The sequence below is a fragment of the Crinia signifera genome, chromosome 2 (genome assembly GCF_055691185.1).
Source record: "Crinia signifera chromosome 2, ASM5569118v1, whole genome shotgun sequence".
Lineage (NCBI taxonomy): Eukaryota > Metazoa > Chordata > Amphibia > Anura > Myobatrachidae > Crinia > Crinia signifera.
This window is the reverse complement of record NC_139218.1, coordinates 400,485,934-400,501,654: the sequence shown is the minus strand read 5'-3', so window position 1 is coordinate 400,501,654 and position 15,721 is coordinate 400,485,934. Positions and strand designations below refer to the sequence as shown.

Here is a 15,721-nt window from a genome sequence, read left to right as displayed (position 1 = left end):
GTAACTAGTACCGGTGATAGACTGGTGCCAATACTCTGCCCTGTAACTATTACTGGTGATAGACTGGTGCCAATACTCTGCCCTGTAACTAGTACTGGTGATAGACTGGTGCCAATACTCTGCCCTGTAACTAGTACTGGTGATAGACTGGTGCCAATACTCTGCCCTGTAACTAGCACTGGTGATATACTGTTGCCAATACTCTGCCCTGTAACTAGTATGTGATAGACTTGTGCCGTGACACAGCAATATATTACCCAGAATGCCCCCAGTGCAAGGTTTGACACAGTACTATTACCCATAATGCACCTTGTATGTGCAGTTACACAGCACTCTTTTACCCAGCATGCATTTAGCACATGCAGTGACACAGTACTCTATTGAGCAGAATGCACCTGGCACATGCAGTTACCCAGCATGCACCTGGCACGCGCACTCTGTTACCCAGCATGCACCTGGCACACGCAGACACAGCACACCAATGCAGCCAGGACCTGTGATTGGTCAGTCTCAGTTAGTACAAAGCCCTCAATAACGGGCCGGTCCTGTAGTGAGGAGACGGGCTGAGCACTCACTCTGCTCCGGCTGCTTTTCTTCCGAACAGGAAACTGTACAAATCAATTACTGGGTCAGTTCTCTGATTGGTCGCTCGCTGTTTCAAAACAATACACTTGTTTACATTGTGAACATGGGAAGCATGGTGGCGTAGTGATTGGCATTGCTGCCTCACAGCGCGGAGGTCCTGGGTTTAACTTCCACTAAGGCTGTACCTGTGTGGAGTTGTGTAAGTGGGTTTCCTCTGGGTACTCCAAATTTCACCCACAATCCAAACACATACTGGTAGAATGCTTTAATATAAAGTGTTAATAGTTTATTCTTATCAGTTTATAAAATGAACAGAAGAGCGAGGCTGAAACACAGGCATTACGGTGTAGGAGGCTTACACCTGGGTGAGGAACAGCTACAGAGGTCAGGTAGTGGCGGGCGCTGAGGTCATGTACACCCCTCTACTGTCTGGAGAAGTCTGGCCAGAAGGGTCTTTATGGAAGAACTGCGGCCACAAAGCCACACAGTCAACAGTGAAATAATGTCAAGAGACCCCACTATGCACAAAACCATAGGGACTGGGTGTAGAGAAGAGGCGGCAGGTGCTCTGGGCTGATGAGTCACAATGTGAGGTATGTGGCTGTAACAGGAAGAAGGGCTGGAGAGTCCACTATGCACAAAAACATAGGGACTGGGGTGCAGAGAAGTGGCGGCAGGTGCTCTGGGCTGATGAGTCACAATGTGAGGTATGTGGCTGTAACAGGAAGAAGGGCTGGAGACTCCACTATGCACAAAAACATAGGGACTGGGGTGCAGAGAAGAGGCGGCAGGTGCTCCGGGCTGATGAGTCACAATGTGAGGTATGTGGCTGTAACAGGAAGAAGGGCTGGAGAGTCCACTATGCACAAAAACATAGGGACTGGGGTGCAGAGAAGTGGCGGCAGGTGCTCTGGGCTGATGAGTCACAATGTCAGGTATGTGGCTGTAACAGGAAGAAGGGCTGGAGACTCCTCTATGCACAAAACCATAGGGACTGGGCTGCAGAGAAGAGGCGGCAGGTGCTCTGGGCTGATGAGTCACAATGTGAGGTATGTGGCTGTAACAGGAAGAAGGGCTGGAGAGTCCACTATGCACAAAAACATAGGGACTGGGGTGCAGAGAAGTGGCGGCAGGTGCTCTGGGCTGATGAGTCACAATGTGAGGTATGTGGCTGTAACAGGAAGAAGGGCTGGAGAGTCCACTATGCACAAAAACATAGGGACTGGGGTGCAGAGAAGTGGCGGCAGGTGCTCTGGGCTGATGAGTCACAATGTGAGGTATGTGGCTGTGACAGGAAGAAGGGCTGGAGACTCCACTATGTACAAAAACATAGGGACTGGGGTGCAGAGAAGTGGCGGCAGGTGCTCTGGGCTGATGAGTCACAATGTGAGGTATGTGGCTGTAACAGGAAGAAGGGCTGGAGAGTCCACTATGCACAAAAACATAGGGACTGGGGTGCAGAGAAGTGGCGGCAGGTGCTCTGGGCTGATGAGTCACAATGTGAGGTATGTGGCTGTAACAGGTAGAAGGGCTGGAGAGTCCACTATGCACAAAAACATAGGGACTGGGGTGCAGAGAAGAGGCGGCAGGTGCTCTGGGCTGATGAGTCACAATGTGAGGTATGTGGCTGTAACAGGAAGAAGGGCTGGAGAGTCCACTATGCACAAAAACATAGGGACTTGGGTGCAGAGAAGTGGCGGCAGGTGCTCTGGGCTGATGAGTCACAATGTGAGGTATGTGGCTGTAACAGGTAGAAGGGCTGGAGAGTCCACTATGCACAAAAACATAGGGACTGGGGTGCAGAGAAGAGGCGGCAGGTCCCCTGGGCTGATGAGTCACAATGTCAGGTATGCGGCTATAACAGGAAGAAGGGCTGGAGACTCCACTATGCACAAAAACATAGGGACTGGGGTGTAGAGAAGAGGCGGCAGGTGCTCTGGGCTGATGAGTCACAATGTGAGGTATGTGGCTGTAACAGGTAGAAGGGCTGGAGACTCCACTATGCACAAAAACATAGGGACTGGGGTGCAGAGAAGAGGCGGCAGGTCCCCTGGGCTGATGAGTCACAATGTCAGGTATGTGGCTGTGACAGGAAGAAGGGCTGGAGAGTCCACTATGCACAAAACCATAGGGATTGGGGTGTAGAGAAGAGGCGGCAGGTGCTCTGGGCTGAGGAGTCACAATGGCCCTTATTCTGATCGGTGCGGCCGGAGCCGATTATGCGGCCAGGACCGTGCGTGCGAAACCCCGCCTTCCATACGGATCGCCAACTCCGTCCATATGCGGTAAGAAGCTGTCCGAATGGACCGCACGTGTATTTTTCACGGATTACGCCTCCTCCATCTAAGGGAACCTCCCCCATCATTCGATGGTCGCAGACCATCGAATGCAGGACCGTGTGCTCCACCAGCACCCGCAACCTCAGACCACACGGACATTTTTCCGTGCAAAAGCAGGGATCTGGGCGGGCAGCTGACATCCGGCGATGTCATATGTCTGACCCCTATACGTGCGTCACGGCCGCATTACCATACGTACGCCCAGCGTTTTCATGGGAACTCCCATGAAACGCGGGGCGTATGCATATGGTAATGAGCCCAAATAGCCCTTCAAGCCCCTCTCCACCCCGTTCGGAGTGTTCACATATCATGCAGAATTTGGCCGTACGCCCCGCTCGCACATGCGCAGAGACGCCTCTGCACATGCGCAGACACAAAACATCGGCGGGCCGAACGCACGCGGATATATCCGCACCGATCAGAATAAGGGCCAATGTCAGGTATGTGGCTGTAACAGGAAGAAGGGCTGGAGACTCCACTATGCACAAAAACATAGGGACTGGGGTGCAGAGAAGAGGCGGCAGGTGATCTGGGCTGATGAGTCACAATGTGAGGTATGTGGCTGTAACAGGAAGAAGGGCTGGAGACTCCACTATGCACAAAAACATAGGGACTGGGGTGCATAGAAGAGGCGGCAGGTGCTCTGCGCTGATGAGTCACAATGTCAGGTATGTGGCTGGGACAGGTAGAAGGGCTGGAGAGTCCACTATGCACAAAACCATAGGGATTGGGGTGCAGAGAAGTGGCGGCAGGTGCTCTGGGCTGATGAGTCACAATGTGAGGTATGTGGCTGTAACAGGAAGAAGGGCTGGAGACTCCACTATGCACAAAAACATAGGGACTGGGTGCAGAGAAGAGGCGGCAGGTGCTCTGGGCTGAGGAGTCACAATGTAAGGTATGCGGCTGTAACAGGAAGAAGGGCTGGAGACTCCACTATGCACAAAAACATAGGGACTGGGGTGCAGAGAAGAGGCGGCAGGTGCTCTGGGCTGAGGAGTCACAATGTAAGGTATGTGGCTGTAACAGGTAGAAGGGCTGGAGACTCCACTATGCACAAAAACATAGGGACTGGGGTGCAGAGAAGAGGCGGCAGGTTCCCTGGGCTGATGAGCCACAATGTCAGGTATGCGGCTGTAACAGGAAGAAGGGCTGGAGACTCCACTATGCACAAAAACATAGGGACTGGGGTGTAGAGAAGAGGCGGCAGGTGCTCTGGGCTGATGAGTCACAATGTGAGGTATGTGGCTGTAACAGGTAGAAGGGCTGGAGAGTCCACTATGCACAAAAACATAGGGACTGGGGTGCAGAGAAGAGGCGGCAGGTCCCCTGGGCTGATGAGTCACAATGTGAGGTATGTGGCTGTGACAGGAAGAAGGGCTGGAGACTCCACTATGTACAAAAACATAGGGACTGGGGTGCAGAGAAGAGGCGGCAGGTGCTCTGGGCTGATGAGTCACAATGTGAGGTATGTGGCTGTGACAGGAAGAAGGGCTGGAGACTCTACTATGCACAAAAACATAGGGACTGGGGTGCAGAGAAGAGGCGGCAGGTGCTCTGGGCTGAGGAGTCACAATGTGAGGTATGTGGCTGTGACAGGAAGAAGGGCTGGAGACTCCGCTATGTACAAAAACATAGGGACTGGGGTGCAGAGAAGAGGCGGCAGGTGCTCTGGGCTGATGAGTCACAATGTCAGGTATGTGGCTGTGACCGGAAGAAGGGCTGGAGACTCCACTATGCACAAAACCATAGGGACTGGGGTGCAGAGAAGTGGCGGCAGGTGCTCTGGGCTGATGAGCAGGGGAGCCGAGAGAGGGGGGAGAGGGTACTAATTACCCGGGCCCAGGCTTGCTGAAGGGGCCCCGCAGGGGCCCTGGTCCGACCCCTCCCTTCCCCCTCCGTCTGTCCCAGGTAGTAACAGTAGCACACACTTCTACAGTATGTGCTGTGCTGACAGCAGGCTCATCATGAGTGTCTCAATGACAGCTTGAGAGGTCATGCTGAGCCTGCTGTCAGCACAGCACATGCTGTAGGTGTGTGCTGCTGCTGAGTTTAGAGTTTTCTTTCACCCTCCTCTAAACATTTTGGGGGCGTGGCCTAAGTGGGGGAGGTGCCCACGCCACACACACACTTAGGCCACGCCCTCAAAATTTTACCGGGGCCCGGCATTCCTCTCGGCTGCCCTGCTGATGAGTCACAATGTGAGGTATGTGGCTGTGACAGGAAGAAGGGCTGGAGACTCCACTATGCACAAAACCATAGGGACTGGGGTGTAGAGAAGAGGCGGCAGGTGCTCTGGGCTGAGGAGTCACAATGTGAGGTATGTGGCTGTGACAGGAAGAAGGGCTGGAGGCTCCACTATGCACAAAACCATAGGGACTGGGGTGCAGAGAAGAGGCGGCAGGTGCTCTGGGCTGATGAGTCACAATGTGAGGTATGTGGCTGTGACAGGAAGAAGGGCTGGAGACTCCACTATGCACAAAACCATAGGGACTGGGGTGCAGAGAAGAGGCGGCAGGTGCTCTGGGCTGATGAGTCACAATGTGAGGTATGTGGCTGTGACAGGAAGAAGGGCTGGAGACTCCACTATGTACAAAAACATAGGGACTGGGGTGTAGAGAAGAGGCGGCAGGTGCTCTGGGCTGATGAGTCACAATGTGAGGTATGTGGCTGTGACCGGAAGAAGGGCTGGAGACTCCACTATGCACAAAACCATAGGGACTGGGGTGCAGAGAAGAGGCGACAGGTGCTCTGGGCTGAGGAGTCACAATGTGAGGTATGTGGCTGTGACAGGAAGAAAGCTGGAGACTCCACTATGCACAAAAACATAGGGACTGGGGTGCAGAGAAGAGGCGGCAGGTGCTCTGGGCTGATGAGTCACAATGTGAGGTATGCGGCTGTAACAGGAAGAAGGGCTGGAGAGTCCACTATGCGCAAAAACATAGGGACTGGGGTGCAGAGAAGTGGCGGCAGGTGCTCTGGGCTGAGGAGTCACAATGTGAGGTATGTGGCTGTGACAGGAAGAAGGGCTGGAGAGTCCACTATGCACAAAAACATGGGGCCTGGGGTGCAGAGAAGTGGCGGCAGGTGCTCTGGGCTGATGAGTCACAATGTCAGGTATGTGGCTGTGACAGGAAGAAGGGCTGGAGACTCCACTATGCACAAAAACACAGGGACTGGAGTGCAGAGAAGTGGCTACAGGTCCCCTGGGCTGATGAGTCACAATGTGAGGTATGTGGCTGTGACAGGAAGAAGGGCTGGAGACTCTACTATGCACAAAAACATAGGGACTGGGGTGCAGAGAAGTGGCTACAGGTCCCCTGGGCTGATGAGTCACAATGTGAGGTATGTGGCTGTAACAGGAAGAAGGGCTGGAGACTACACTATGCACAAAAACATAGGGACTGGGGTGCAGAGAAGAGGCGGCAGGTGCTCTGGGCTGATGAGTCACAATGTCAGGTATGTGGCTGTAACAGGAAGAAGGGCTGGAGACTCCACTATGCACAAAAACATAGGGACTGGGGTGTAGAGAAGAGGCGGCAGGTGCTCTGGGCTGATGAGTCACAATGTGAGGTATGTGGCTGTAACAGGAAGAAGGGCTGGAGACTCCACTATGCACAAAAACATAGGGACTGGGGTGCAGAGAAGAGGCGGCAGGTGCTCTGGGCTGATGAGTCACAATGTCAGGTATGTGGCTGTAACAGGAAGAAGGGCTGGAGACTCCACTATGCACAAAAACATAGGGACTGGGGTGCAGAGAAGAGGTGGCAGGTGCTCTGGGCTGATGAGTCACAATGTCAGGTATAAGGGCTGGAGAGCAGTACAATGATGTTCCTGCAGGGTATCCGGACTGAGGAGTCACAATGTCAGGAATAAGGGCTGGAGAGCAGTACAATGATGTTCCTGCAGGGTATCCGGGCTGATGAGTCACAATGTCAGGTATAAGGGCTGGAGAGCAGTACAATGATGTTCCTGCAGGGTATCCGGGCTGATGAGTCACAATGTCAGGTATAAGGGCTGGAGAGCAGTACAATGATGTTCCTGCAGGGTATCCGGGCTGATGAGTCACAATGTCAGGTATAAGGGCTGGAGAGCAGTACAATGATGTTCCTGCAGGGTATCCGGGCTGATGAGTCGCAATGTCAGGTATAAGGGCTGGAGAGCAGTACAATGATGTTCCTGCAGGGTATCCGGACTGATGAGTCACAATGTCAGGTATAAGGGCTGGAGAGCAGTACAATGATGTACCTGCAGGGTATCTGGGCTGATGAGTCACAATGTCAGGTATAAGGGCTGGAGAGCAGTACAATGATGTTCCTGCAGGGTATCCGGGCTGATGAGTCACAATGTCGGGTATAAGGGCTGGAGAGCAGTACAATGATGTACCTGCAGGGTATCCGGGCTGATGAGTCACAATGTCAGGTATAAGGGCTGGAGAGCAGTACAATGATGTACCTGCAGGTGCTCCGGGATGATGAGTCACAATGTCAGGTATAAGGGCTGGAGAGCAGTACAATGATGTTCCTGCAGGGTGTCCGGGCTGATGAGTCACAATGTCAGGTATAAGGGCTGGAGAGCAGTACAATGATGTACCTGCAGGTGCTCCGGGCTGATGAGTCACAATGTCAGGTATAAGGGCTGGAGAGCAGTACAATGATGTTCCTGCAGGGTGTCCGGGCTGATGAGTCACAATGTCAGGTATAAGGGCTGGAGAGCAGTACAATGATGTTCCTGCAGGGTGTCCGGGCTGATGAGTCACAATGTCAGGTATAAGGGCTGGAGAGCAGTACAATGATGTACCTGCAGGGTATCCGGGCTGATGAGTCACAATGTCAGGTATAAGGGCTGGAGAGCAGTACAATGATGTTCCTGCAGGGTGTCCGGGCTGATGAGTCACAATGTCAGGTATAAGGGCTGGAGAGCAGTACAATGATGTTCCTGCAGGGTATCCGGACTGATGAGTCACAATGTCAGGTATAAGGGCTGGAGAGCAGTACAATGATGTTCCTGCAGGGTATCCGGACTGATGAGTCACAATGTCAGGTATAAGGGCTGGAGAGCAGTACAATGATGTTCCTGCAGGGTATCCGGGCTGATGAGTCACAATGTCAGGTATAAGGGCTGGAGAGCAGTACAATGATGTTCCTGCAGGGTATCCGGGCTGATGAGTCACAATGTCAGGTATAAGGGCTGGAGAGCAGTACAATGATGTTCCTGCAGGGTATCCGGGCTGATGAGTCACAATGTCAGGTATAAGGGCTGGAGAGCAGTACAATGATGTTCCTGCAGGGTATCCGGGCTGATGAGTCACAATGTCAGGTATAAGGGCTGGAGAGCAGTACAATGATGTTCCTGCAGGGTATCCGGGCTGATGAGTCACAATGTCAGGTATAAGGGCTGGAGAGCAGTACAATGATGTTCCTGCAGGGTATCCGGGCTGATGAGTCACAATGTCAGGTATAAGGGCTGGAGAGCAGTACAATGATGTTCCTGCAGGGTGTCCGGGCTGATGAGTCACAATGTCAGGTATAAGGGCTGGAGAGCAGTACAATGATGTTCCTGCAGGGTATCCGGGCTGATGAGTCACAATGTCAGGTATAAGGGCTGGAGAGCAGTACAATGATGTTCCTGCAGGGTATCCGGGCTGATGAGTCACAATGTCAGGTATAAGGGCTGGAGAGCAGTACAATGATGTTCCTGCAGGGTATCCGGGCTGATGAGTCACAATGTCAGGTATAAGGGCTGGAGAGCAGTACAATGATGTTCCTGCAGGGTGTCCGGGCTGATGAGTCACAATGTCAGGTATAAGGGCTGGAGAGCAGTACAATGATGTTCCTGCAGGGTATCCGGACTGATTATAGATTGACACTGGGTCCACAGTCATAATGTCAACAGGGTCTAAAGGACGACATGGTCCAAGGGTTTTAAGGTCAACAGACAATAGGTCGTCAGGGTAATAGGTTGACATCCAAAAGGTCAACATGGTCAAAAGGTCAGCATGGAAAAGGGCGACATGAGAAAGGTTGATATACATTTTTTTACAAAAGTGTGAGCCGACACGTGCCGACATGACCAGCGTACAGAGAACAAGGAGCCTGGTGGTGATAATATGACCCAGCATCACCCAGTCTGTCTGGGGTTACAGAAGGGTCTGAGCAGGCTACATCCACAGGAGATCTGGGGTCAGTTCTCCGAGATGTCTGGGACAACCTCCGTGCCGAGTTCCTTCACATACTGGGGTGATTCAGGTTGGCTCGGACAGGGACCAATGGCGCGGCACATGCATATAGATGAATATATACACCCGCCCACTATCACAGTCGCCGAGGTGTTCGCACAGAGGGAGGCGGGCAGTGGGCGTATAGGGGGCTGGCGCATGGGGAGGCCCAGCATTCCTCGTGTGCTCAGACAGATGGGCATCCCCATGAGAATGCCGGCGTGGCAAAGCCTGTCCGGAGTGGGTGCCTGATGTCACATGACCTCAGACCCCGCCCCCTGTTTGGCCAGACTGACTTCTATCTGCAACCATGAAATGATTGAGTGTCAGGGAATGCATCCATCCAATCGGTGAATGGCGGCGGGTGTTCGCTCGCCCGGCGGGTGTTCGCTCGCCCGGCGGGTGTCATTTCCCTGTTTGGTTATCAGCAAATGTATGCTGCTTAATGAGCCAACCTGAATCAGGCCCCCGTGTGCGAGTACCTAGGAGGCCGGGGGAGCTCACACCAAATACTGAGGTCATTTCTGTTCTGTTCTGTTCATAGAAAGAAACAACGAGCCCTTCTATAAGTGACAGCAATCGGACGCTGGCCGTGCACCAGTGCGATGCGACACTTCATCCGATGTCATCGGATCGGGTCCAGACATTGGCTGAAACGTGCGAATTCTGGTCCTGAGCGCATCGGATCCGTAGATTGCAAGCTCTGCACCCAATGTTTGTCAGATCCAGCAGCCCTGGCTGGGAGCGCGTGTGATATATCTTACGCAAAAGGACCACATACGTTATTATGCATGAGATCCAGCCGCCGGCAAGCTGCCGGGTCACTGAGGTATCGCATGTGATGCGAGCATGGGACCTCTCGGACTTGCCAGCAGGTTATAAAGGAAAGAGTAACCCTATGGCCCAAGTTCTGTGTTCTTACAGAAGTCCCACCCAGAAAATCCCTCCCCCTTCTATTCTGGAAAGACTGACAGCATGTTCCACCAATCAGAGAAGAGGAAGTAGGGAGAACTGTGGGAGTCACTCCCAGGAAGTATCAGGGAGTAGGGATGATCATTGCTGCGGTTGCCATCAATGGCGATATTGCATGTAGCGATAGATGGTAGCCAACTATGCAATGGATGATTATGGATGGTTTCACCGACCAATGGTGATCCCTTTACTTTTACTGACTGGTCTGTGGGCCAATCAGAACCTGGGGACGAGGCTTTGTGGGTGTCAGGGTGGAGCTATACTGCGTGACCACAGTGTCCTGACACCTTGGGGGGGGGGGGGGGGCGGATATTTGGTTATAAAAAAAATGATGTTCAATATTGGGAACGTATTATTATTATGTCAGCAGCCCGGTGATAGGACGGTCATTATATCCAGTTACCTGCTCTGTCTGGATGTAAGCTCCATGCTGCTCGCAGCCGCTGTCAAACACGTATTTCCCCAGGCCGAGCATCTGTGGAGGGGGGAAGAGAGAAGGTCAGAGTACCCCATCTCCCCTGACACTATGCCGCGCAGCAATACAGGATACATTGGATAAACAGCAACTAGGTCGACACCACTAGGTTGACATGACTGAAGGTCGACATGGGGTTAGGTTGACAGGGTCATAAGGTCAACACAGCATTAGGTCGACATGGGCAAGATCGACAGTCAAAAGGTCGGCATGGGTTTTTTCACGCTTTTCTGGACCGAATGTCGACACAGTCGACATGGACACCAAAACAGTCAACATGGACACGAAATATAGCACTGCATCCCCTCGCATGGATCCTTGCAGTCGCCATGCTTCGGCGCGGTGCCTCGCTACGCTTGGCACACTATATTATTCTCCCACCATGCCGTAGTGGATGGTAGGGCATGAAATACCGCCTGTCGGCACATGTCGGCACCAAAAACAGTGAAAAACCCCATGTTGACCTTTTGACTCTTGACCTTGTCCATGTCCACCTAATGCTGTGTCGACCTAACCCCATGTTGACCTTCGGTCATGTTGACCTAATGCTGTGTCGACCTAACCCCATGTTGACCTTCGGTCATGTTGACCTAATCCCATGTCGACCTCCATGCATGTCAACCTTCGGTCATGTTGACCTAATGCTTGTAGACCTAGTGAACGTGACCCACAGACAGTGTCCACCATGTTGCTGGTGGGGCTGGCCTGGTCCGTTGAATCTCTAAATATGTCCCCACCCGACCTCTCCGCTCCCCACAAGCTCTACGTCTGTAATACATACACATTACTCGCTCCCACTTCCATTGCAAATCGCCCCCAGACTCAAATCATTGTTGCGACGGTCATGAATCGTGGTGGTTTTAAGCACTTGTGTATGCTAAAGTCTAATCAGGCTGGCCATAGGATCCGGACACCATGGGTCCATGAAGCCTAATCAGGCTGGCCATAGGATCCGGACACCATGGGTCCATGAAGCCTAATCAGGCTGGCCATAGGATCCGGACACCATGGGTCCATGAAGCCTAATCAGGCTGGCCATAGGATCCGGACACCATGGGTCCATGAAGCCTAATCAGGCTGGCCATGGGATCCGGACACCATGGGTCCATGAAGCCTAATCAGGCTGGCCATGGGATCCGGACACCATGGGTCCATGAAGCCTAATCAGGCTGGCCATGGGATCCGGACACCATGGGTCCATGAAGCCTAATCAGGCTGGCCATGGGATCCGGACACCATGGGTCCATGAAGCCTAATCAGGCTGGCCATGGGATCCGGACACCATGGGTCCATGAAGCCTAATCAGGCTGGCCATGGGATCCGGACACCATGGGTCCATGAAGCCTAATCAGGCTGGCCATGGGATCCGGACACCATGGGTCCATGAAGCCTAATCAGGCTGGCCATGGGATCCGGACACCATGTGTCCATCAAGCCTAATCAGGCTGGCCATAGGATCCGGACACCATGGGTCCATGAAGCCTAATCAGGCTGGCCATAGGATCCGGACACCATGGGTCCATCAAGCCTAATCAGGCTGGTCATAGGATCCGGACACCATGGGTCCATGAAGCCTAATCAGGCTGGCCATAGGATCCGGACACCATGGGTCCATCAAGCCTAATCAGGCTGGCCATAGGATCCGGACACCATGGGTCCATGAAGCCTAATCAGGCTGGCCATAGGATCCGGACACCATGGGTCCATGAAGCCTAATCAGGCTGGCCATAGGATCCGGACACCATGGGTCCATCAAGCCTAATCAGGCTGGCCATAGGATCCGGACACCATGGGTCCATGAAGCCTAATCAGGCTGGCCATAGGATCCGGACACCATGGGTCCATGAAGCCTAATCAGGCTGGCCATAGGATCCGGACACCATGGGTCCATGAAGCCTAATCAGGCTGGCCATAGGATCCAGACACCATGGGTCCATGAAGTCTGCTTCTAACGATGCAGACGCGACTAAACCCATCACACCTGGTGGCTTTACCTGCACAGATTCCTACAAACGCTTAGAGCACATTCATACCGCTGCCCGGCGGTGCAACCAGCCTTGTACTTACTGTGTTATTGGAGAACTTTCCCTGGTATCGGTGATTGAGGTGGACCAATTCCCCGGCTCCTTCTTGTTTTCCATTCACCCATGTGCCCATGTACTTCGATCCTGTGTCAGCATATGTGTACACGCCTTGTCCGTGTCTGCGGGGTAACAGAACTTTCATTAACCATCATACGCCATGTCTAGAGGTCTTGGCGGTGGTGGAGAGTACAGTGAGAGGTAGATGTGAGGAAACACGAGTGTGGCAAAGGGATTAGTGTACCACTAAAGACCCCGACCGCCTTTGTTTCTGCGCTCCTAAGCCCACTCCCGGTGTCCACATATCATCTCTTAGTGCAGTAGCCGACTTAGCCATGATGCCCGCAGCAGGACTAACTCTGTAAACTCACAGGGCATGGGCCCTTTACAGCAGTGCCGGCAGCGGGACTAACTCTGAAGCTCACAGAGCATGGGCGCGATACAGCAGTGGCGGCAGTAGGACTAACTCTGGAATCTCACAGAGCATGGGCCCTATACAGCAGTGCCGGCAGCGGGACTAACTCTGGAAGCTCACAGAGCATGGGCCCTATACAGCAGTGCCGGCATTGGGACTAACTCTAGAAGCTCACAGAGCATGGGCCCTATACAGCAGTGCCGGCAGCGGGACTAACTCTGGAAGCTCACAGAGCATGGGCCCTATACAGCAGTGCCGGCAGCGGGACTAACTCTGGAAGCTCACAGAGCATGGGCCCTATACAGCAGTGCCGGCAGCGGGACTAACTCTGGAAGCTCACAGAGCATGGGCCCTATACAGCAGTGCCGACAGCGGGACTAACTCTGGAAGCTCACAGAGCATGGGCCCTATACAGCAGTGCCGACAGCGGGACCAACTCTGGAAGCTCACAGAGCATGGGCCCTATACAGCAGTGCTGGCAGCGGGACTAACTCTGGAAGCTCACAGAGCACGGGCACTATACAGCAGTGCTGGCAGCGGGACTAACTCTGGAAGCTCACAGAGCATGGGCGCGATACAGTAGTGCCGGCAGTAAGACTAACTCTGGAAGCTCACAGAGCATGGGCCCTATACAGCAGTGCTGGCAGCGGGACTAACTCTGGAAGCTCACAGAGCATGGGCCCTATACAGCAGTGCTGGCAGTGGGACAATCTCTGGAAGCTCACAGAGCATGGGCCCTATACAGCAGTGCCGGCAGCAGGACTAACTCTGGAAGCTCACAGAGCATGGGCCCTATACAGCAGTGCCGACAGCGAGACTAACTCTGGAAGCTCACAGAGCATGGGCCCTATACAGCAGTGGCGGCAGCGGGACTAACTCTGGAAGCTCACAGAGCATGGGCGCTATACAGCAGTGCCGGCAGCGGGACCTACTCTGGAAGCTCACAGAGCATGGGGGCGTTACAGCAGTGCCGGCAGTAGGACTAACTCTGGAAGCTCACAGAGCATGGGCCCTATACAGCAGTGCCGGCAGCGGGACTAACTCTGGAAGCTCACAGAGCATGGGCGCTATACAGCAGTGCCGGCAGCGGGACTAACTCTGGAAGCTCACAGAGCATGGGGGCGTTACAGCAGTGCCGGCAGTGGGACTAACTCTGGAACCTCACAGAGCATGGGGGCGATACAGCAGTGCCGGCAGTAGGACCAGCTGCGGCAGCACCGAGAGTACGGGCATCACGGTTCTTCTTCGTGGCAAAGGTGCTGTCTATCTCCCTATAATAAGGGATCTTACAACACAACCTGCAGCCCAAACATTGTGCACTGCACGTAGAGCATCAGGGGGTGCCCTGGGCGTTCCCATGAAAACGCTGGGCATTCCCCTGGGAACGTGGGCGGGCCAATGCCTCGCGGGGGCGGCCGGCTGACATCACATGTAGTCCGCCATCTGCCCCGTCTTCATCCAAGCGCTCGTAAATAAAAGTCAGCCTAGGAAGGGGGAGGAATCGGCGACCATCGCGAACACATGGCACTGCGAGCTGATTGGCTGTTTATCCCCTCCTGAGCTCAGTGCACCTGGCCCAATGTCTGTAATTACCTTTGATGAGCGAACCAGTCTCCGCTATAAGTGTCCCCATTGGGGTAGGTGTAACTGCCCTGACCCTGTCGCTGGTCGTCCACCCAGTCACCTGGAGAGATAACGAGACGAGAAGGTTACAGGAGCGTATGGAAATCCAGCGACAGAATGGGCAACGCGGTGAGGATGCAGCGCCCGCCGTAACCCCCCTTACCTTCATATTTAGATCCATCTGGATACATGAAGGTTCCGACCCCGTGCTTCAGGTTCTGGTAATACTCTCCTATGTAGCGGGCCCCATTTTTGAATCGGTACGTCCCCTGTCAGCATCAAATACTCAGATTAGTAGAAGTTACTGTGACACTTGTCGTCTTAGCTACAGGGCAGTAAGTGGCAACGCTGTGGGGTACCGCCATGCAGAGCATCGCCCCAGTAACGTTATGTGGGTGACACCTTGTAACTAACATCCCTGCCAGACACTAACAGCACTACCACCTCCCTGGTCATGTGACATGTAGAGCATCGCCCCAGTAACGTTATGTGGGTGACACCTTGTAAGCGGCTGAGGTCTATCGCTCTAGGGCTGGCACCAGGCAGTGTTTCCCACCCTGTGACCGTGGGACCCGCCAGGATATACCACACATCCCCTGTGGACTATTACCGTGCTCTGGCGCTTCCCCTTCTCATACATTCCCTCATACGTGTCTCCATTCGGCAGCCGCGCTTTGCCTTGTCCGTGTCTTTCTTCAGCTTCATTCCTCTCACCGACATACTCCTGGGTGAGAGAAATAGAGAGGGGGGGGGGGGACGACAGAGATAGGGGGAGAGAGAGAGGGATGGGGGAGAGAGAGAGGGAGGGAGGGGGGAGAGAGAGAGGGAGGGAGGGGGAGAGAGAGGGAGGGGGGGGAGAGAGGGTGGAAGAGAGAGGGGGGAGAGAGAGAGGGAGGGAGAGAGAGGGAGGGGGGAGAGAGAGGGTGGAAGAAAGAGGGGGGGGGGGGAGGGGGGGGAGAGAAAGAGAGGGAGGGGGGAGAGAGAGAGAGAGAGAGAGAGAGGATGGGAGAGAGAGAA

General features: G+C 53.8%; 1 protein-coding gene across 1 annotated transcript in view; it reads right to left on the bottom strand.

Annotated features, from left to right (window-relative positions):
- RSPH1 (radial spoke head component 1) overlaps positions 1-15,424 on the bottom strand; it is a 19,944-nt gene extending 4,520 nt beyond the window's left edge. The window contains exons 1-5 of the mRNA XM_083171374.1: positions 15,315-15,424; positions 14,868-14,973; positions 14,675-14,765; positions 12,653-12,788; positions 10,514-10,585 (exon numbers count right to left, since the gene is read on the bottom strand). Of these exons, the coding sequence (XP_083027500.1) occupies positions 10,514-10,585; positions 12,653-12,788; positions 14,675-14,765; positions 14,868-14,973; positions 15,315-15,344 (435 nt within the window). The 5' untranslated portion in view covers positions 15,345-15,424. The remainder of the gene's footprint in view (positions 1-10,513; positions 10,586-12,652; positions 12,789-14,674; positions 14,766-14,867; positions 14,974-15,314) is intronic.
- Between the last annotated feature and the right edge of the window lie 297 nt (positions 15,425-15,721).